This window comes from Podarcis liolepis (genome assembly GCF_965112155.1).
Source record: "Podarcis liolepis genome assembly, chromosome: 10".
In the NCBI taxonomy this organism is placed as follows: Eukaryota; Metazoa; Chordata; class Lepidosauria; order Squamata; family Lacertidae; genus Podarcis; species Podarcis liolepis.
In genome coordinates, this window is record NC_139562.1 from 56078468 (window position 1) to 56102204 (window position 23737).

The 23737-nt window shown below is 42.9% G+C and overlaps 1 protein-coding gene across 4 annotated transcripts in view; it reads left to right on the top strand.

Moving 5' to 3' along the window:
• The window catches only part of CPED1 (cadherin like and PC-esterase domain containing 1), a gene marked incomplete at its 5' end in the record, with an annotated part of 129636 nt that overhangs the window by 2074 nt on the left and 103825 nt on the right, over nt 1-23737 (top strand). For all 4 annotated transcript variants that reach the window (XR_014516582.1, XR_014516583.1, XR_014516584.1 and 1 more), the window contains one exon: nt 18452-18629. Coding sequence is in view for 1 of the 4 variants with exons in the window: in XM_083463401.1 (XP_083319527.1) it covers nt 18452-18629 (178 nt within the window). The remainder of the gene's footprint in view (nt 1-18451; nt 18630-23737) is intronic.

Below are 23737 nucleotides of genomic sequence, written 5' to 3' on the forward strand. Positions count from 1 at the left end.
AAAACATTAAATATTAAAAAAACCCTTCCCTATACAAGGCTGCCTTCAGATGTCTTCTAAGGGTTGTATAGTTACTTATCTTCTTGGCTTGGAGGTCACGTAACTCCATACCCTCCAACATTTCTCCAGTGAAAATAAGGATGTCCTAAGGAAAAGTGGGATATTCCAGGATCAAATCAGAAACTGGGACGGCTCTGTAAATCTGGGACTGTCCCTGGAAAATAGGGACTTGGAGGGTCTGAGGGTGGGATTGAGAAGAAGAGGGCTAAACCCAGTCCTCCTAAGTTTGTATCACCCACAATTCCTTTCTGTAGGCCCTAATGACCTGGAGTGAAGCGGTGCTCCATCGGCCTGAACTAGAGATTGTAGGGATGCATGAAAATAATAGTGAGTGGTGCTCTGTATTTATGGTTCTCTTGGTGGTGATGGTGGCAACTCTGGTGGGCTTCTTCTTTGGCTATCACTTGTAGCCAAATAAGATTATCTTCCATAAACATGGTTTTAAAAGTGAGTCTGTAAGTGACTGTGGAGGCCAGTTCTGGATCCACACATCCTCCAGAGTGGGGACATAGGTAGGAGTTGATCACAGTGAGGGTTTGCCAAGCATGCCTTCCTCTTAGCGTGTTTCTCCCTTTCATCCTGAGTTCGAGTGTCTTCTAAACTCATGACACCTTTGGTAAAGGCTGTTCTCCAATTGGAGCACCCGCAGGCCAGTGTTTCCCAGTTGTTGGTATTTATACTACATTTTTTAAAGATTTTCCTTGAGGTAGTCTTTAAACCCTTTTGTTGACACCAGCATTATGCTTTTAATTTTTAAGTTCGGAATAGAGTTGTTGCTTTGGAAGACGATAATCAGGCATCCACACAACATGACCAGTCCAACAAAGTTGATGTTGAAGAATCATTGCTTCAACATTTCAAAGCAGTGTTGAGTGTCTGGTGGGCTTCCTGGTACACAATTGTTGAAATATCCTGAATGTGTGCAGTTATAGGAGATGGATTCCTGTCTATTTGACTGTTGAGAAAAAGAGTTATCGTGGATTAACATATTATCTACTCATTCAATACAGTGGTACCCCAGCTTACAAACACCTCGGGTTTCAAACACTTCGGGTTACAGACTCCGCTAACCCTTGGGTTAAGAACTTTGCCCCAAGATGAGAACAGAAATTGTGCGGGAGGCCCCATTAGCTAAAGTGGTACCTCAGGTTAAGAACGGTTTCAGGTTAAGAACAGACCTCTGGAACGAATTAAGTTCATAGCCAGAGGTACGACTGTACACTGTTATCGCATCCTTCCTCAAAGGACCTTAGGGGGGCATACATGGTTTCTCCTCAGTTTTGCATGAAGAATGTGTGCTGGTTAGACTGACAAACACTGGGACTGGCCTCCCAGCGAGCTTCATGGCTGGTCGAGAATTTGAACAAGGGTCTCCCAGGTCAAAGCCCAACACTATGCACAATACCACTTGGGTACTACAAGTTAGTTTTCCTCCAGAGGAATAATATAGTTTTGGCAGAATGAAAGCTTGTTTACTACAGGGTGTGGTGTGCATAACTGAGGTTTTCTGCACTGCTAGTTTGCTAGTCGGACAGCTATTTATACACACCGGCTAGTCTACACAGTTGGTGTATTTGTTCAAAAGCTCTTACATTGCATCTTGGACTCGGGGAGTTAACACAGCAGAGGAAAATTCTAATAGTGTGACCCTCTCATCCAGTAAACTTTTAAAAGTTGATCCACCCCATCCTCAGTGCAATGACCTAGCTTTATGATGACATTGCATGCTGTTAAATACTGGATTTTACACTTTCTTTCTTTCTCTGACAAGCTCCAGTACTCCAATGATCTACGAAACAGAGTTAGGAATTTTATGGAGTTAAGACACACAAGTCAAATGATAGGGCTTTTTCCCCCACAAGTGACTTCCAAGGTTAATTAGCACAGTTTCTTGTCCCCAAATTGCCCTCAGGCTTGCATGTAGAGATCAGCAGTATTTCAGAGCTGCGTGCAAGGCCGCTTTCAGGTTCATTAAATGATTTTCTGAAAAGCAACAATGACAGCAAAAAGACAAAACTTTGAGGGAATGATCCAGATTTAGGAATGTGCTTCCATCTTTTCCATTGGATTCAGAGGCTCTTAAGTGTGGCCAGAGAATATTCTATGTTTTTCACATCATAGTATTTGTTTATAGTTCCTTTGTGTGCCAGAAACAACCACTTGTCCTTGAGTTACCCACATTCCAGCTGTGCTGAAATATTTCAACCTTAGACATTTGTTTGATCATAGTTATGAAGTGAACAACCTCTTGTGGCTGTACGAGCTCTTTTCCTGGTGACATTTGTTAGAAAATGTGCCGACGGCTCTTTCAATTAAATGTCCTCCAGACCATTTCTCTTATTACAAACAAATCTATGTCATGACTATAAATAAAATAGTCTTGTCGCCCCTCATTATCGGGCAGCTTGCATCTAGATATTGCTCTGTAATCCAGATATAGCTTCATCTAAGGGGTGGCTGATAATTCAGATCAGTGCTTTTTTCTGGGGGTACACAGGGGTACGCATACCCCTAAACATTTTGTGAATCTAAGTTTGCCCTCATTGAGGGGCAGTATTTCAATATGAGTGGGAAAATGAGAGTACCCCTAAACATTTTCTTAGGAAAAAAAGAACACTGATTCAGATACCCTTTTGCTGATTTCTTAGTAGCAGGTCTGAGTGTAATTTGATGACATAGTTATAAGCAAGTATGGCCAAATAATGCATCTAGAATGTTATTCTTTGCTTGTTAGTATTTTATCACTTGTAGATTTTAAGACGCTTGACAAAAGTTTGTCCCTTCCAATAATTTTGAACCCTTTTAGGGCAATATTCACACCTTAGCGCTGTGATGTTGAACCTGTGGGCCTGCAGATGTTGCTGAACTCACAACTTCCATCATCCCTGACCACATAAATGCATAAAGTTTCCAATATGTCCCAGTAGGGCTAGACAGTGCTTTTTTCTGGGGGTACTCAAGAGTACACAGTACTGTCACCTTCCCCCTCCCCTAGATAGATAGATAGATAGATAGATAGATAGATAGGCATTTAGAGTAACAACTAAAAAAGGAGAATATACTGGGGCTAGGAGAGATCCCTATCTGAAATTCTGGAGAACCACTAGCTAGGTGGACTAATGATCTGACTCGGAAGTTTACGGAAATGATTCCACAATACACAACATGACAAGGAGGCAAAAGTTTGTCCTGGTGTGTATATTTAGGGACAAGGCCTGGCTCTGGTATTCATCCTCTTTCCTGTTGCTGAAATATGAACTTCAATTACAGTAGGTAGTACATTCTTTGTGGCTAGCCCAGATTGACCCACACTCCTGTGGGAACTGCAATCAAGCTAAAATAGGGACAGCTGAATGGAGGACCAATTTAGAGTCAGCTGAACTGAATATTTGTAGCTGTGCAAGTTCTGAGCATTCAGAAGAATGGCCAATCTTATTGTTTTAAAAGTTGGACGAAATCTATCCAGTTCTCACAGCAAATTTATTTATATTTGCTTTCGGACTTCGAAACAGTGCTTGACCACAAGGCAACTAAGGGAGGAGAGAGGTTGGAAATTTAATTATTTACTACATTCATATGTATTTATTTATTCTATTAAATGTATTTACCGCCCCTCCTCAAAAGATCGCAGGGTGGTTCACAGAACAAAATGCAAGATAAAACGCAAGTCAATAATTAAACCAAAACAACAAAACAATAACCCCCCCTTCCCGCATACACATTTAAAAGGCTATTAATAGGATATTAATCGGTCAAAGACCTGGTTGAAGAGGAACATTTTCACCTGGCACTTAAAATATATAAAATGAAAGGACCAGGTGAAGCTCCCTGAGGAGAGCATTCCGCAGATGGGGAGCCACTACAGAAAAGACCCATTCTCTTGTTGCCACCCTCCAGACCTCATGGGGTCCACCTTTCCTCCAAGAAGCTCAAGGTACATGGCTCTCCCCACTCCATTTTATCCTCACAACAACCTTCTTTTAAAAAGTTTTTGTCCTCTTGGTTCCTGAGCTTTCCAGTCAGCTTTGCCATTTTGATGTAGTCCATCCGCTTGGTTTACCATTCCTCTTTTGTAGGGACTCTTTCTTCAACCCATCTCTGGGCTAAAAGCATCTGTGCGGCTGTTTCACACACATAAAAAGTATTTTCTGCTCCTTTGGAATGTCGGTACCTATAATTCCTAATAAAAAAGCTTCTGGTTTTTTAACAAAAGTTATTTTAAACATATTTTCATTTCATTATATATCATCTCCCAGAAAGCTTTATACCAGGCATCCCCAAACTCGGCCCTCCAGCTGTTTTGGGACTACAACTCCCATCATCCCTAGCTAACAGAACCAGTGGTCAGTGATGGAAATTGTAGTCCCAAAACAACAGGAGAGCCTGCTTTACATGACCACCACATACGATAAAAACCTTCTTTCTCTTTACATTTCCAGCAGGTATTTGTACTTATTCTATACATTTTTGCTAACTCACTAGGAGTCAAATACCACCTGTACATCATTTTCATAAAATTTTCTTTCAGCATACAACATGCCGTAAATTTCAGGTCTGTTTTCCATAACCTTTCCGTCCAAGCATTAAACCCAGTAGCACTCAATTTATAATCTGCATGAAATAACTCATACATGAACAATAGCCCACATCTTCATTTCCTGCTTGGCAGGGGGTTGGACTCGATGGCCCTTGTGGTCTCTTCCAACTCTATGATTCTATGATCTTCCTTTTGGAATATATATGTCAAATTATTAAGCAAAATGAGTTTGTGTTTAGCACTATCTTTCCACCCAACACCCAAAGTTCTGTCAACCAACCACATAAGCCGTTCAGCCCACTCTTGTGTGCTACGATGCCAACAGTCAAAGCATATCTCCCTGATTTAGGGGCCTGCCCTATATTTAGATAGCAAACAATGAGAAGCAGAGTAGCATTCCAGCCATCGCAGTTCAAATCCTCCTCCTTCCTGAACAAAAATACTAGTGATATAAAAAGCCAACAAATGTTTAAATAGCCTCCAGAGAAGGAAAAAAAGAAAGATAGAGGAAATTAGTTTCTTTCTAGCAATGTAGGAAGCACTCAAGCATTCTAGGGTTGCCATATTTCAAAAAGTTAAAGCCAGGACACCCTGAAAGTTGTTGAGCTGTTTTTAGGAAGACCTCAAAATTGCTGAACATTTTTTATGGAAAAACCAGAAGTTGCTGAGCTTTCTTTTTTTAAGGCAAAAATGCGATTTTGCAATTGACTTGCCTAAGATCCAGGGCAAAGCGCCACCTTTCAGAAATTCTCCCTGGGTGTCAATTCTGCCTTCGAAATCCTGGCAATGTCCTAGACATATAGCAGCCCTAAATATACCATATCCCAATAAAACATGCTGGAGGGGTGTGGACAAGTGGCGGAGCGCCATATGATAATACAAAGAAACGTGTTTCAGAAACGTACATTGGGGGTGTTGTTGGCAGCTGATTTTCATGTTCAGACCCAGAGACCTCCCCCCTAAATAAACACACAATTGACTCAAATTATAGTTTTGGTTTTTGGCAGAATTTAGGCCACAACTCTATTGATTACAGAAAGTGAGTGGTTGCATAGGCTCTGGTTCGACTAGCTCCCTGCACCCTTGCAGGCAGCGCTGACCCAGAGCTCTATCATAGGTCAGCCAAGGGTGAACACCTGAGGTAGGTAGAAAGCCCGGGAACGGACTATGTCCAGTCCCCAGATGCTCCCCTGGACTCAGGCACAGGCACAACCCCCTCTCGGGGGATTAAGTCCCCAAACCAAGTTGAGTCCCTGGATTCCTTTAATGGAATACCCTTCACATAGGGATGGCGAGACTGTTCTCCCATCCCTATCACCTGAACTAGTGCCTATCCGCAACCTTACAAGCTGTGACGATTTGCTACGTGGCAGGCAAAACCCAAATGGCAACAGCCAATCAGTCAAATGGGGAAAATTCCTGTCCCAACGACGGACGACACACGACGGCATAGCAAGGTCAATTGCAAAATGCCCTAAACATAGGGAGAGGTGGGCCGGTGTTCTGATTGCACAAGCCAAAAGAGGAAGCTCTGGGTCACGTGAATGGGTATATATATATAGGTCGCTCAATCCGTTTAAACAGCTCCCCATTGGCCAGATTAAACCCAGAAATGAGGGACCTACCAATCGGGCATTGTGGCTGTCCAATATACCCACCCACATCCAGGAGGTCAGTCTCCAGGTCTCACTGCAACACGTGCCCTCTTTTAGGGAGGACACGCTTTATAGCACAATAAAGAGTTGACCCGGGTGCTACTTGAGTGGATCTCTTTCCATTGGGCCAAGTGGCTTTTAGCCAACTTCCATCCATCCCTTGGCACCCCTGAAAACAAGACACCAAGATTTCACTATAGCTCCATGGTATTCCTGGTGGTCCCAATAAATTTAACTTGCTTTCCAGAAATTTGCTTGCCGTTGACAAATGCCTGGGTGATTCGCAGCGGGCATGGCTGGCTTATACCATTTTTCAGCAACAACTTTGCTGGAGTGTGGTTACGAACATGCTATATTTTAGTCAATACAAAATGTGGATGGATGCTCAGTGTTTACACACTACTTCATATAATCTGTGGTAGAAACTATGTGGGAAATGACTTCTGTTAATTTCTGGGTAAATGTGATGCAAACCTACCAGCACAGATATCCAGGAGATGAGATGAGATAGATAGATAGATAGATAGATAGATAGATAGATAGATAGATAGATAGATAGATAGATGATAGATAGATGATGGTAGATTAGATTAAACGGCTCAGGACCGCAATACCCCATAGACCGCCTCTTTCCATATGAACCTACCTGGACCCTGAGATCACCTTCTGGGGCCCTTCTTTGTGTACTTTCTCCCCGAGAGGTCTGGAGGGTGGCAACACGAGAACGGGCCTTCTCTGCAGTGGCTCCCAGTTTATGGAATGCTCTCTCCAGGGAAGTTCGCCTGGTGCCTTCATTATACACCTTTAGGTGCCAGGCAAAAACGTTCCTTTTTAACCAGGCCTTTGGTTGATTTTATTGACATCCTATGCCCTTTTAAAATGTGTTTTTTGTGTGTGGGGGGTATTGAGTTGTTGTTGTTATTTTGATCATATATTTTGTGGTTTTATATTTTGATTTTGTCCTGTAAACTGCCCCGAGACCTCCGGATATAGGGCAGTATATAAATTCAAATTATAATATAATATAATATAATATAATATAATATAATATAATATAATATAATATAATATAATATAATATAATATAATAATATAATATAATATAATATAATATAATATAATATAATATAATATAATATAATATAATATAATATAATATAATAATATAATATTCAGTGGGGAAATCACGTTGTCTTTTCATCTTATTTTTTAATGCAAGGCCTTTGCTGGCCTCTGGTGCTCTCTTTAGCTTGCATAGCTTCAAAGCCATTTCTGTTTAAATACGAAATTGGCTCAGGAACTTGTGCATAATTGCTGTCCTATTGGCGAAAAAAGAAGATTTATTTTATTTTATTTTTTAGGGCTAACATTCTGAAAGATAGAAGGGGAGGAGCAGAGCTCATTCTTTAGAACTCTCTTGGCATAAAATGTAATTTTAGTAATCCTGCCTCATCTATGTCTGACTACAACAAAATGCGTATGGTGCTGTGGTCTAAACCACCAAGCTTTTGGGAAGATTGGCGGTTCATATCTGCACAACAGGGTGAACTACATTGCTCTGTCCCATCTCCTGCCAACCTAGCAGTTCGAAAGCACGCCAGTGCAAGTAGATAAATTGGTACCACTGTGGCGAGAAGGTAAATGCCGTTTCCGTGCGCTCTGGTTTCTGTCACAGTGTCCCGTTGTGCCAGAAGTGGTTTAGTCATGCTGGCAACATGACCCAGAAAGCTGTCTGTGGACAAACACTGGCTCCCTCAGCCTGAAAGTGAGATTAGCGCCGCAACCCCATAGTCACCTTTTACTGGACTTAACCGTCCAGGGGTCCTACAACACAAGGTGAGAAAACACAGAAACACGGCAGCTATGTCCTTGGGAGACGTATTCTTGAGGTGGCCGCAAACCTTATGGCTGCTGAGCATTTCTTCTATTTAAGCAGACATTTTGTGTCAGAGATAACAACTGCAGCTGTATTACTTTTTCATAAAGGTAAAGGCAAAGGGACCCCTGACCATTAGGTCCAGTTGCAGACAACTCTGGGGTTGCGGTGCTCACCTCGCTTTATTGGCCGAGGGAGCCGGCCTACAGCTTCCGGGTCATGTGGACAGCATGCCTAAGCCGCTTCTGGCAAACCAGAGCAGTGCACGGAAACACTGTTTACCTTCCCGCTGGAGTGGTACCTATTTATCTACTTGCACTTTGTGCTTTCGAACTGCTAGGTTGGCAGGAGCAGGGACCGAGCAATAGGAGCTCACCCCGTCGCGGGGATTCGAACCACCAACCTTCTGATCAGCAAGCCCTAGGCTCTGTGCTTTAACCCACAGCGCTACCCACGTCCCTTACTTTTTCATAGATGCACCTATATGTCTGCTTCTGTTTTATCATTACTAGATTCTATAACTCTGCACGTCAACTAATCTGATGGTTATTTCCTTGACATTTATAACTAGATAAATATACCCCCGTCAGCACATCACATATGCTTATCTGTTTCAAAATTGTTCTTGAGTGCAGCAAATGAGGCTGCTTTTGGAAAAGTAAAACCACCCACCCACCCTAGTTAGAGGAGTATAAAAAGCATAAATTATTTGACCAGGCTCTTTTCATCTGTTGTTACTGAATCTTTTCATGCCAAGACTCAGCCTGAGGTACTTTTTTTTAAATGTAGAATCGGGTCTGAAAAAGCAAGATTGGCAAAGTTCTGCATAAATTGGAACGTCGCTTCCAAAGCACTGTGAATTATGACAGGCTCAACTGACAATAATTTAAACAGAATTAATAGTGATGGCGACGTTTTGTGTGCAAAATGGTTAACAGCTTAATGATACTCATTCAGAAAAGGGGAAGCATGAAATTTGACAGGTTGTTTTTTAACCAAAACACAGTTCAGGTCTTTAAAATATATCTCAAAAGAAGGGGGAAGAAACTTTATATGTTGTTGGTCAGAAAGTAAAGGCCGTGAGTCAGTGATAGAGCACGCATTTTACATGGAAAACATTCCAGGTTTATCCCTGGCATACCCTGATTGAGACTCAGAAGAACTGCTGAAAGTCTCAACAATACTAAGCTATACAGTGGTGCCCCGCAAGACGAATGCCTCGCAAAACGAAAAACTCGCTAGACGAAAGAGTTTTCCATTTCTGAGTTGCTTCGCAAGACGAATTTCCCTATGGGCTTGCTTCGCAAGACGAAAAACGAAAACGTCTTGCAAGTTTGTTTCCTTTTTCTTAACACCGTTAATACAGTTGTGACTTGACTTCGAGGAGCAACTCATAGAACGCGGTGTGGTAGCCTTTTTTGAGGTTTTTGAAGACTTTGGTGATTTTTGAAGCTTTTCCAAAACTTCTTTTAAAACTTTTTGGGGGGTTTTTTGGATTTTGGGTTGGGGTGTTTGGAATTCAAGGACTTGGTGTTGGGGAGGGGTTTGCAAGAATCTGGAAGCTTGTGTGTTTTTTCTGCATTTTTATGATTTTCTGTGACCATTGGGCCACTCTGCTGTTCTTAAAAAAAAAATTCTGGATTTGAATTTCTGTGTGGTGGGCGGCTGGGGGAACCCAGTTGGGGAGGGGGTTCTTCAGCAAGAAGCAAAGAGTGGAAGAGGAACCTTCTTCGAGTTGTCCCCCAGAGTCTTAGAAAATGTACTGTACACTTTGTTGATTTTTAAATGTTTTTCTGTCATGTTTAGAAACTTAATTTATTGTTCCTTCAATTTTTGAAATGCTCTTTACAGTATGTGTGACTTTAAAGAGCCCTTAATAAACTCTTGTTGTACCAAATTTGGCTTTGTTTGGACTTTTTTTGACCATAGGAACGCATTAATTGAATTTCAATGCATTCCTATGGGATTTCGTGCTTCGCAAGACGAAAAATTCGCTAGACGAGAAAACTCGCGGAACGAATTAATTTCGTCTTGCGAGGCACCACTGTACTAAACAATACTAAGTTCCTTGCCTTAGCAGAACTATGCATTTAAAGCCGCATCATTCCACTATTTAGTCATGGCTCCCCCTACAGGAGCCAAATCCCAGGGGCCAAGGCCCCTTTGTCCCCCCCCCCAAATATTTGAAATTGATGGGCATTGCCATTCAAATAACGTGTGTGTGCTGCATCTTGTGATCAGTTATACAGAAGAGACCTTACTTGGTCCTCCCAATGTTTTATTCAAGTTGGCACCCCTAGCTCCTCCAAAATAATCTTGGGAACTGTAGTTTTCTGAGGATGCTGAGACTTGTTAAGAGACCCCTATTCCCCTCACGGAGCTACAGTTCCCTAAGCAGATTAACAATCAGTCCTTCTTCTCAGGAAAGACTGGGAGTTACCCTCCAACATTTCTCTGATTAAAATTGGGACGTCCTATTCCATAATGATGTTGATGATGATTTTATTATTTATACACCAATCTGACTGGGTTACCCCAGCCCCTCTGGGCGGCTTCTGACATACACAAAAGCATAATAAAAAAAACCAAACATTAAAAAAAACTTCCCAATACAGTGGTACCTCAGGTTAAGAACTTAATTTGTTCTGGAGGTCTGTTCTTAAACCTGAAACTATTCTTAACCTGAAGCACCACTTTAGCTAATGGCGCCTCCTGCTGCCGCCACGCCGCCAGAACATGATTTCTGTTCTCATCCTGAAGCAAAGTTCTTAACCCAAGGTAATATTTCTGGGTTAGCGGGGTCTGTAACCTGAAGCGTATGTAATCCGAGGTGCCACTGTACAGGGCTGCCTTCAGATGTCTTCTTAGGTTCTTGGCTTGGGGTCTCATAACTCCAACATTGCTCTGATGAAAATAGAGATGTTCTAAAGAAAAGTGGGACATTCCGGGATCAAATCAGAAACCGGGACGGCTTCTGTAAATCCGGGACTGTCCCTGGAAAATAGGGACACTTGGAGGGGGAAATAGGGATATTCTAACAATTCTCTGCAGCTTAAGAGGCTACAGTTTCCAGGATTTTTTGGGAGAAACTGTGGCTGTTTAAAGTGGTATGATACTGCTTTAAATGTACAGTGGTGCCCCACAAGACGAATGCCTCGCAAGATGGAAAACCCGCTAGACGATAGGGTTTTCCGTTTTTGAGCTGCTTCGCAAGACAATTTTCCCTATGGGCTTGCTTTGCAAGACGAAAACGTCTTGCGAGTGTTCCGATTTTTTCTAAGCCGCTAAGCTGCTAATAGCCTTTTAGCCGCTAATCTGCTAAGCCTTTAATAGCCGCTAAGCCTTTAATAGCCGCTAAACCGCTAATAGCGCTAATCCGCTAAGCCGCTAATAGGGTTGCTTCGCAAGACGAAAAAACCGCTAGACGAAGAGACTCGTGGAACGGATTAATTTCGTCTTGCGAGGCACCACTGTATTGTGTAGATGGATCTCAATATAACAGAAATACAAATCCTGCTACTATTTAATATGAATCTATTGCCTTCAGTATAGGTCCTGTGCAGAACACAATCTTGAAACAATCCATGGAATCTGAACTCGGGTTTGCCAAGCCAAACCTCAGGTTTCTACCCAGTGGATACAGCGGCTAAATGGAAAGCTTAACAATATGCTTAGTCCAGTCCTGTATGCTAAACATCTTGTTGCTAATGGCACAATTAGAGAAAACTAGGGATCCTGGATTTCAAAGGGAAAGGGAAGTTTCCACTAAAGAAGCTGAATTCTCCATCGTCCAGTTAGAACATATTTATTCTCTTAGTGCTACATGTGTGTTTTTGCAGTAGGAAACATTAATGTCTAGAAGTAGACCCTGTTTTACATTTTGTGGTCTGTTAAATAAGTGGCCAAGGAAAGATTTTAAAGCACCTGTATTTAAATCAAGAGTTTATAAGGAAAGTGTTTGGGTCAACTCCTTCCAGAAGCAGAACAATCCAGTACAAAAGCTTTCTGTCTAGACGCTTTGGAAATGAGAGGCCAGATGATCTATTATCCTGTTTTCCAAAACTGACTTGTGCAATGTTTTTAGGAACTATTTTTAACCGTTATCGCTGCCTGTGAAGGAAAATTACTGCTTGGTTTGGCTATGTTCCAGTCAGGCCGTTTTATTTCTAAGTATAAATTCTGTCAAAGTTTTATTTGCTAATTAAAAGCACAAAAATGAAATGGCTATCGTTTCTACTGGACCATTAGTGGTAGTAGGCTTGACTAAAACATTTAGAATTCTTGAATCTTTCCAAGGTCAGATATTACAAACACACACACACACACACACACACACACACACACTTTTGCTTTCTTTCTTTAGAGAAAAGTTGTAGAACATTTATGTCATCCTTATGGAATAATATTTATATTAAAAAGGTAAAGGGACCCCTAACCATTAGATCCAGTTGTGACTGACTCTGGGGTTGTGGCGCTCATCTCGCTTTATTGGCTGAGGGAGCCTGCGTACAGCTACCGGGTCATGTGGCCAGCATGACTAAGCCGCTTCTGGCGAACCAGAACAGCACACAGAAACGCCATTTACCTTCCCACCGGAGCGGTACCTATTTATCTACTTGCATTTTGATGTGCTTTCGAACTGCTACGTTGGCAGGAGCAGGGACCGAGCAACAGGAGCTCACCCCGTCACGGGGATTCGAACCGCCAACCTTCTGACCAGCAAGTCCTAGGCTCTGTGGTTTAACCCACAGTGCCACCCGCGTCCCAATATTTATATTACATGTTAATTTAACCAGAGGATTGTGTTGTTGGACTAAAATTCCTATCAGCTCCTGGCAGTGTACACGGGTGGCACTGTGGTCTATACCACTGAGCCTCTTGGGCTTGCTGATCAGAAGGTTGGCGGTTTGAATCCCCTCTGCGAGGTGAGCTCCTGTTGCTCTGTCCCAGCTCCTGCCAACCTAGCAGTTTGAAAGCACACCAGTGCAAATAGATAAATAGGTACAGCTGTGGTGGGAAGGTAAACGGCGTTTCTGTGCGTTCTGGTTTCCGTCACAGTGTCCGGTTGCGCCAGAAGCGGTTTAGTCATGCTGGCCACATGACCCAAAAAGCTGTCTGTGGACAAATGCTGGCTCCCTTGGCCTGAAAGCGAGATGAGAGCTGCAACCTCATAGTTGCCTTTGACTGGACTTAACTGTCCAGGGGTCCTTTACCCTTTTTTACCTTCCCTGTGAGAGGGGTCTCAGTGGAAGTCTCTGTCTGGAAGCCATAGAGCTTCACTCTATGGAGGGCTGCCTTAGTTAGATCTGCATCTTGAGTGGCCCTCCATCCTAGGCATGATCCTCCTTAAATGTACAGTAAGCCCTCCACCCGGATGCTGATAATGGATAAACACTCAATGCCTGAGCCAAAGTCTACCTACATCTGTAATCAATAAAAGTTGCGGCCAGTTTTAAATCCCTAAACGTTGCCCTGCCTGTTTTGTTTGCATCTGTTGTTGACTTGGTTTTGCCCTCCGGGAAGGGAGCACTGCGGGCAGGTCTGCAATTGTCTCTATTTGTGAGGTTGCTTCCACCAGAAGGCCTCAATAAACAGGGACAAGACTAGGGTTGCCATACGTCCGGAATTTACCGGACATATCCGGAATACAGCAGTGTCCGGCCGAAATCAGCAAAAAGAAAAATTGCTAGGAAAAATCCAGCCCATGTCGATAGTGAATTATTGTATTTTAATATTTTGTTGGAAGCCGCCCAGATGGGCGGGGTATAAATAATAAATTATTATTATTATTATTGATAGTGACTTTTTTGCCCATCATCCATAAAATAGCTCCAAAATGGCATTTTTAACCTTTTTTGGCTGCCCAGATTTTTGTCGTTTGAAATATGGCAACCCTAGACAGTACGCCATAGACTCTGAGGAGAAAGTCCAAGTGGGAGGGATGCTGAACTGTCCAAAGTGTTAGAAAATGATTACCTGCAAGCAAAAGAGTCATGGCAGAAGAGTGTGACACATTGGGACTGTCCTTTTATTTATTTTTATTCTCATGTGGAGGAGATGACCGTGTGAACCAGGATGCACGCAGAGATAGTCAGCAGGCATTTCTGCAATGGCCAAAATTGTGTTTCTGGAATCAAGGATTTGGAGAGCTTGGGGGTTCGGTTTAAGTGACAGTTTTTGATGTATTGCAGTGTTTGACTGGATGATTTAACTGTAATCACAGTTAAGACGAATCAACAGACTCTCTCTCTCTCTCTCTCTCTCTCTCTCTCTCTCTCTGTGTGTGTGTGTGTGTGTGTGTGTGTGTACACTAATATTTGGTTTGCCTAAACTGTCAAATTCTAGTCCAGATGAAAAGGTTTTGTGAAAGTTGTGAAAGTTAGCTAGATTTTGGCAAGTTTCCAGGAGAAAGGAATTCCACAGCTGTGGGTTAGGCACTAAAATTGTCTTGCTGTGTTCCTTCACTGACTGTCCTTACCTGGCACACAGATGGTAAACGCAAGCCGGCATTCTCCCTTGAACTTCCAGATTCCACTGGGGCCTAGCGTAGATGAAAACATGACTCATAGGTATGTTAGACTCTAGTGGCGTAGGACTTTATGTATTAAAAAAGCTTGGGTGACTGCCAAATTCTGCTTAAAGTGGAATCTGGCTTAACATTTACTTTCTATTACAGTGAAATAGCATTGTAAAACAGTTTGCTGACTGAAAGCTGTCGTTTCCCATCAAATCCACTGCAGATTCATTTATATTTATCAAGGAAAATATTGAACGCTTTGCACCATGTGACAATTGGTATTTTGCTTTCTTACAATAGCTTCGTCAGTCTCTTTATCCTCACTGTATTCCAATCCTTCTGTGCCAAACCGCCTTTCATTCATACAACTTTGCATTTACTCATACAGCACATGATCATATGTCTCTGTCCATCATATGTCTCTGTTCAGGGTGAAGCTGCATGAGACATAAGGGATGTACAAAGTATTAAACTTTTGCAAACAGTGAGGTTGTGCAGGACATAAGCCAGTCTGAACCTTGGCACAGGGAAGAGGAACTTGTCGCATTGCACCATTCCTCCATAGGTCCCCCCCCCCACATTACTATTTGCACTTTTAAGAAAAAGCACACATGAGCTCTGTCCAATATAAATCAGGACCCTTTGCAGCTGCTATCTGCAAAAGTTTCAAGAGATTGGTGATGCATTCAGCTGTAACCTTTGCCACATCTAGTTTGGTTGTCAGCTGTAGCCCTCAAGTCCACAGCAATAGAGGGGAGCCCCTGTTCTAAAGACTACAAAACCCAAGGTGCAGTGTAATTGTGTGAAATATCATCTGCATTATTGTCTGATGCCTTCAGTTGAATTCAAACCAGAAGCTGAACTTTCCATGAAATGCCACTGCTTGTGAACAAATCTTAATTCCCCCCACCCTCATCTCACTTCATGACAGAATTTCTCCAGTTGGTCTTACATAATCCCAGTAAAAAACACTCTTTGAATTATATTTAGAAAAAAATAGAGAGGCAGACATATGAAGCAATAGGAGACTTTAGTAGCCCTTGAGGCTAACTGAGAATAAGAATATAATGGGGAATGAAATATCAGAAGAAGATAGCAGAAAGGGGTAAAAAGGGATGAAGGGGTGTTTTGAGGTAAAATTGTACTTCAAATCATAGAATCTTAGAGTCATCTAGTCCAACCCCCTGCAATGCAGGAATACCTAATCTCTCACTGTTGAATAAATAGGTTATAAATACAACTTCAGCTGGCCGAGCATGAATTACAAGAGTGTGTAACACAACACCGTTGAAATCCTAACTTCCTCTTTACTCCTGGTTTACCTCCTTTTGCTTATGAGCACAATGCATTTGCTGCCTGGAATATTTCAAAACTTCTTGAAACGTTTGTTCAACATATTTCATAAAATGTGAATGGAATAGTTTCAGCTGGCATCAACTGTACTGATTGTAGTCAGGGAAAGAGGTATACTCTATATTAAAAACAGAGACGTGTTAGTTGTTCATCAAAGAGCTTAACATAGTTATGTGCTTGCCCCCCGCAAAGAATTTTATACTTGAGCCAAGTGTAACATAAAACTACTTCCTGCGGCTGGGAAAATATGGCTGCAAGCGTCACTTTATAGCTGGCTATCGGGCACCTCAACAACTGGAAGCATTTTGACTGACACTCATTTATAGTGAAACATATAGCCAATACCCAAAGATCCACAATTCCGCGTTTGCATAATGTCTCCTGTAAACACTCCTTGGCATCAGTTTAGCAAATACGAAGCTTATCTGGCAGCCCTCTAACTTTCCAGTTTTGTTTTTGCATGGTGGGTGTTCAGATTATTAGTACAGTGGTACCTCGGGTTAAAAACTTAATTCGTTCTGGAGGTCCGTTCTTAACCTGAAACTGTTCTTAACCTGAAGTACCACTTTAGCTAATGGGGCCTCCCGCTGCCACTGCACCACCAGCGCATGATTTCTGTTCTCATCCTGAAGCAAAGTTCTTAACCCGAGGTACTATTTCTGGGTTAGGGGAGTCTGTAACCTGAAGCGTCTGTAACCTGAAGCATCTGTAACCCGAGGTACCACTGTACACATAATCAAAATTCCAAATTAAAGCTTCTGCACAATTACATTCCCAACGGGAACTTGAAACTTGTATTTTATTACAAGATCCATCAAGTGGTTACCAGATAGTCTTGCCACAGTTACTATGCATGCTCTAACAACAAGTAGATATGAAACATTTTGCATAGGGGGCTGCGTTTAAAGTTTTCTGAGAAATTTCAGAATCTAGCAGCCAGATTGATGCCATTAGTCTTAAAAATTAGTCAGTTTCCCATAGTCTCCAACATTTCTCCGATGACAATAGGGACGTCCTACTCCATAATAATAAATTTATTATTTATATCCCACCCATCTGATTGGGTTGCCCTAGACACTCTGGGCAGTTATCAATGTACAGTGGTACCTAGTCGAACGGCGTGACTCCTGAACAAATCGGCTCCCAAACACCGCAAACCTGGAAGTGAGTGTTCCAGTTTGTGAACGTTTTTCGGAAGCCAAACATCCAACGTAGCTTCCGCTTGAGTGCAGGAAGCTCCTGCAGCCAATCGGAAGCCACGCCTCGGTTTTCAAATGGTTTCAGGAGTTGAACGGATTCCCGTAACAGATTAAGTTTGAGAACCAAGGTACCACTGTATATAAAAACAGCTTGGGACCACTGTATCTGAACAACTGACTTCTCCCATGTGGACTCTGGTTTTGTTCACCACTGTGGTGCAGCCAAATATACAACCTTTTTGTGGTGGCACCCAAGCTATGAAATATTCTCTCCAGGCACACCTGTATGGTACCTGTTTTACTTGTTTTCAAAGGCAGATTTTGGGGGCAGTGTGTGGAATTTCATATCCTGTCTGTAGAGAAGAAGTGAGAAGAACAATTCATGTATAAAGGAGCCAGCATATAAAAAACAAAACTCTGCATGAACCACCTCCTAATTTTGGGTTTGTCCCGGGAACTACAAGGAGAACCTGCGTTCTGTGTCCTTTGTTGCATTTCTGGGGGCAAATGCAGTTCCAAAACTATTTAGTCAAAGTGGATTCAGACAACCAGCTAACAACTCCTATGGGAATTACAGTGGTACCTCGGGTTACATATGCTTCAGGTTACATACGCTTCAGGTTACAGACTCCACTAACCCAGAAATAGTGCTTCAGGTTAAGAACTTTGCTTCAGGATGAGAACAGAAATTGTGGTCCGGTGGCGCAGCAGCAGCGGGAGGCCCCATTAGCTAAAGTGGTGCTTCAGGTTAAGAACAGTTTCAGGTTAAGTATGGACCTCCAGAACGAATTAAGTACTTAATCCGAGGTACCACTGTATCTTACTAGGTGGGAATTTTCTTTCCACTGAGGAATACTACTCCTAGGAAGTAAAAATGACTGTCCCCTAGTGAGTCAGAATATAACTAGATATTCAAATGTCACATGACTACATTACTATTGTAATTATTGCATAAATACCGTATTTTTCACTCTATAACACGCACTCGACCATAACACGCATGTAGTTTTTAGAGGAAGAAAATCTGTAGGCATGCCACCCGTAGGCATTCCCTCCATAACACGCACAGACATTTCCCCTTACTTTTTAGGAGGAAAAAAGTGAGTGTTATGGTGCAAAAAATACGGTAATATGGTTGTTTGAAACTGCTCCCAGGAAAAACATATACTATTTTGCATGCAATAGCATTTTACGGTCTTGTGTGTTGCCTTATATAGCTTACGAATACCCCTTTTTTCTTGTTTCTTGTTTTAGATGGAGGACTCCATTTTTAAATTCTTTGGAAGTCAGACAAGGACAGTAATCCTGTACATCCCGTCTTCCGGCAGTGAACAAGACCTCCTGTTATATCGGCACATCCTTGCACAGCACCATTATAGAGTTACAGTCCTTGAAGACAGGAAACTGAGTGAACATGCAATCCCCAATCCAGGTGAGAAGACTTGACGGAGCCGTAGTATTTTCCCAACTGTAACACGATCAGATCATGAGGGAGAGGAGAGTTTCATGACCTTATATGCCACAGTTTATTATTCAGAGGGTTTCCAGGTCTAGGGTTGCTGCATACTATTTTTATTTTATCTGCAGTTTTCTTTCACCTCAGTCACAGTGCAAAAGGCAAAAGGCAGCTTGAAATTTGCATAAGTGCACGCATTAGTATTTAATCCAGCTCCATCGCCTCTCACTACTGATGTTTGAAGCCAGGTACACATAACATTAGCCGCAATCCATATTTATCATGGGAAACACTTCTGTTTTATTTGTTTACGTTCAAACCAGCTTCCACCTGATTTGAAAACGCAAGTCACGGTTAAGCTGAGGTGTGTACCTTAGAGACAGCCACTGCACATGTGCAGACGACAGCTTTGCTGAGTCAGAATTTGTGGGTGGGGTTGCAGGCACAGAGAAACAAACTTGGTGAAGACATCCCTGCCCCCTCCCTGGTGTGTACAGCATTGTAAAAATGTGATTTGAAACACAATAGGAGTGGGGGGCAGGAATGATGTTGCTGCATTTTAAGTTGCTAATATGTACATAAGCCTTAGGTTAGGTTCCATACATTTGAAGCTCATCCAACAAATGACTCTCCATCCCATCCACCCCCCAAATCCTGAGAACTGTTATTCCACTTCACAGAGGTATAATTCCCAGCACCCTTAAAACAAAACTGCAGTTCTCAGGATTCTCTGAGAGAACTAATGTAGAGCTGCCATAAGTTTGGATTTTCCTGGAGGTATCCGGGATTTGTTTGTCGGAAATATCATCTGGACGGAATTTCCGAAAAATGTCCAGGAAAACCCGGACATATGGTAACCCATTTTGGAAGTACTGATTTTTTTGGTGAATTTCCAACCCTAACTAATGTGCTTTAAATGTGCATTTAGTCAGGCATCTAAAGGGCTTGAAGGAAGGAGCCAATCTGATCTCCTGCGATAGGAAGTTTCAAAGTCTTGGCAGCACAACATAAAAGGCCCTGCCGGTGTGTTCCCATCAACCATACCTCTAATAGGGGCAGGACACAGAGTACAGCACACACACATTAATCCAAGTGGATGGGAAGGATTACATAAATGTGTGAATGATGTTCAGCCTGAAGGCAGTGTAAGGCTGCCTGCTTCTCAGCTGTGAGGGGTGTGCGATTTATGGCCAACTCTTACAAAGCACAGAATACTCTTTTCCTTAAAGGTTTGTAATTAAATACACTCTGATGCACTGCGTGGTTCACCAGTACAGGTGATGTTTATTCATGTTCTGAGATCAGCCATAATAATTCCATAGGCGCCGACTCCATGGGGCTTGAGGGGGCCCGAGCCCCCTCAAAAATTCGTTTGGGTGGGCTCCGCCCCCCCAATAATCTCGGGTGCCCCTCCAGCAGAGCGCCACCGCCGCCCCTCCCCCAGCCCAAAATGCACAGGGTCGGGCTGCATGCCTCCTGCCCTCCCTCCCGAGCAAAAGCTCCACCCAATTTCCTTCGGAGCTGATTAATAGGCGCAGCACGCTCTCCCCTATTCGCTCACGAGGAGGCGGCGCCACTTTATCTGCATATTCATGAGCTTATTTATTATTCATGAGCTTTCACGGGCTCCCCCAATGTTTTTTATAAGTTGGCGCCCCTGAATAATTCCTTACATCCCCCACCCCCCCGCAGCAATAAAAGGGGATTTAAAGGCTTTCTTTCAATGTCCAGATGTACCTGCAGCCTTGCCCATTTGGGAATTGTATGGAAAACGTCAAACAGGCGACATTTTTAATTTGGGGGGAGTCTGTTCCATGAGCTGAAAGGGTTTGTAGCTTGCTTATGTTTCCAGATTTACGAATAAGCTTTTTGAATAAATTTGAGAAATGAAGTAACTTGCTTACATACCAAAGCGATGATCTTCTCTATAACAGATGGAAAATCGTTCCTTTTTTCTTGCTAGCAAATAACATTTCCATGTGTTTTTGCAAGCACAGTACTCGACGTACTCGTTTCTGAAAGCATATGCTTTATGTTGTGTCATAACATTTTCCTAGCAGAATGGTTCTGATGTATAAAAACGTGCTCCTTTTTAAGAGAGCCAGGCTTTACATACTGAAACAGATGAAATGAAAATGGTAGGATAAGGAGACAAGAATCACTTCTCCTTGTCTAATGTAATTATCCGGGCTTTCTTCCTTCTTACTTCCAGGTTTCCAAATTCTGTCTCATTTATCTATATCCTAGAGTTAAGAGGAGTGTTTTAAGGAGTTTTGAAACACTGGCTTTGACGTAAACCAACAGATCAGAGTGATAATGGAGAGAGAAACTTTGCTTTTTTTTATCTCTGCCCCTTGAATACATAATAGTTGTTCAGCAGTTAAGATTATTATGTGAAGTCCATGCTTTGATCCTTTGGGCTACATCTTCATTTGAACCACTCATGGGGCCAGGAGTCGCCTAGAGACTAGTAAAGCTTATGTTTGCATGCAGAAGGATCCAAGTTCAATTCCTGGCATCTTCAATTAAAAGGACAAGGTAGCAGAACAAATCTAATGCCTGAGTTCTTGAATGCTGATGCCAGCCAGAGAGAACACAATACTGGGCTAAATGAGCAAATGATGTGACCTACTCTAACATAGGGACGCAGGTAGCGCTGTGGGTTAAACTACAGAGCCTAGGACTTGCTGATCAGAAGGTCGGCGGTTCGAATCCCCGCGACAGGGTGAGCTCCTGTTGCTCGGTCCCTGCTCCTGCCCATCTAGCAGTTCGAAAGCACGTCAAAGTGCAAGTAGATAAATAGGTACTGCTCTGGCGGGAAGGTAAACGGCGTTTCCATGCGCTGCTCTGGTTCGCCAGAAGCGGCTTAGTCATGCTGGCCACATGACCCGGAAGCTGTACACCGGCTCCCTCGGCCGATAAAGCGAGATGAGCGTCGCAACCCCAGAGTCGGTCACGACTGGACCTAATGGTCAGGGGTCCCTTTACCTTTCCCTTACTCTAACATAACTTCCTATGTCCCTAGTATATCAGACTCTCCAAGTGCCTCTATTTTCCAGAGATGGTCCCAAATTTACAGAAGCCATCCCAGTTTCGGATTTGATCCCAGAATGTCCCGCTTTTCCTTAGGACGCCCCTATTTTCATCAGAGAAATGTTGGAGAGTATGGAGTTTTGCAACCCTTGAGCCAAGGAGATAAGTAACTATACAACCATTCAAAGGCACCTGAAGGCAGCCCTGTAGAGGGAAGTTTTTTTAATGTTTAACATTTTATTATTTTTTTATATATGTTGAAAGCTGCCCAAAGTGGCTGAGGCAACTTAATCAGTCCCTTCTTTGAAAAATTTTGGTGGGCCCTTGGCTCTCCTCTCCCTCCCTAGATAAAGGACCCCTGGACAGTTAAGTCCTGCCAAAGATGACTATGGGGCTGTGGCGCTCATCTCGCTTCAGGCTGAGGGAGCCGGTGTTTGTCCACAGACAGCTTTTTGGGTCATGTGTCCAACATGACTAAACCGCTTCTGGCGCAACAAGACACCGTGACGGAAACCAGAGTGCATGGAAATGTCGTTTACCTTCCCGCCGCAGCGGTACCTATTTATCTTCTTGCACTGGCATGCTTTTGAACTGCTAGGTTGGCAGGAGCTGGGACAGAGCAGTGGGAGCTCACTCCGTTGCAGGGATTCGAACCGCCAACCTTCCAAGAGGCTCAGTGGTTTAGACCACAGTGCCACCCACATCCCTTAGTAGTAACCCTCATATATCCCTATCAACTTCTCTAGGAATGGGCAGCTAGTAGATAACCATATTCCTTAAATTTCAGGCTGTTCATCCACAGCTACACTTGCTCCTAGTGCTTCTATACATGGACCATATCTTCTGCCTCTTCTTGCTCTTATTACAATACAGTGTAATCAGAATATGTCATCCAAAGATAGCCACTTCCTCTTCTTTCTGAAGAGGACACACACACACACACACACACACACACACACACACACACACAAACACACACACAAACACACACACACACAAACACACACACACACAAACACACACACACACACACACACACACACACACACACACCCAAAGATGGATATAAATTCCTGCGCAGCTTTTGGCCCAACAGTCCTATGCAGCTGCTGAAAAGGAGGCAGAATTAGCCATTTGGGTTGAGGTTGGGGAGGGGAGAATCACAAATTATAATGGGAGGGACACAACACAGCTGCCATTCTGATCTACGGTTACTAAGACGCTCTTACTCATTCTACTTGCCATTCGACTGCATTTATTTTTACACCAGTTTACTTAGCGTGCGTAGGACCTCTTGCTGAAGTCTGGTTTTGCCAAAAAAGACCTTTTAGAACGGACATAAATAGATGTAGCAAATTCAGAGGACGTAAACCATATGACATAAGGGCATAAAATGCAGAACGTATTAGGGAACGTTAAAGGCGCTGGTTTTGTCGGTCAGGAGAAGGAACCAAGTTAAGAGGCTCTTTCCCCACTAAAGAAAGGAAAAGGCAGAGTAGCTACAATCCACAAACCCACACAAACCTAGCTGGAGGAACTAAGTAGGCAGCTTTGGGTGTTCAAAAGGAATTCGGCTGTGGAAACTGGTTTCCTGGTGGAGTTGCAGGGTCTTCGACAAGCTGTAATCAGGAAAACAGGCAATACCCTTTCCAGCTCCTGCTGTTACAAAATCCAGTTCTGAGGTTACGTCTTGGCATGTAACGTTACCGGAAGAAGAAATTTTCCATATCAGTTTTGCGAGGCAACTATTCCATATGAATGTACCCTCACTCAGCAAGAGTTATAGAATCATAGAATCCTAGAGTTGGAAGAGACCACAAGGGCCATCGAGTCCAACCCCCTGCCAAGCAGGAAACACCATCAGATCACTCCTGACATATGGTTGTCAAGCCTCTGCTTAAAGACCTCCAAAGTAGGAGACTCCACCACACTCCTTGGCAGCAAATTCCACTGTCGAACAGCTCTTACTGTCAGGAAGTTCTTCCGAATGTTTAGGTGGAATTAGTTGATACTTTATGGGACTGGCCAGGACTTATGGGAGCGGAAGTCCA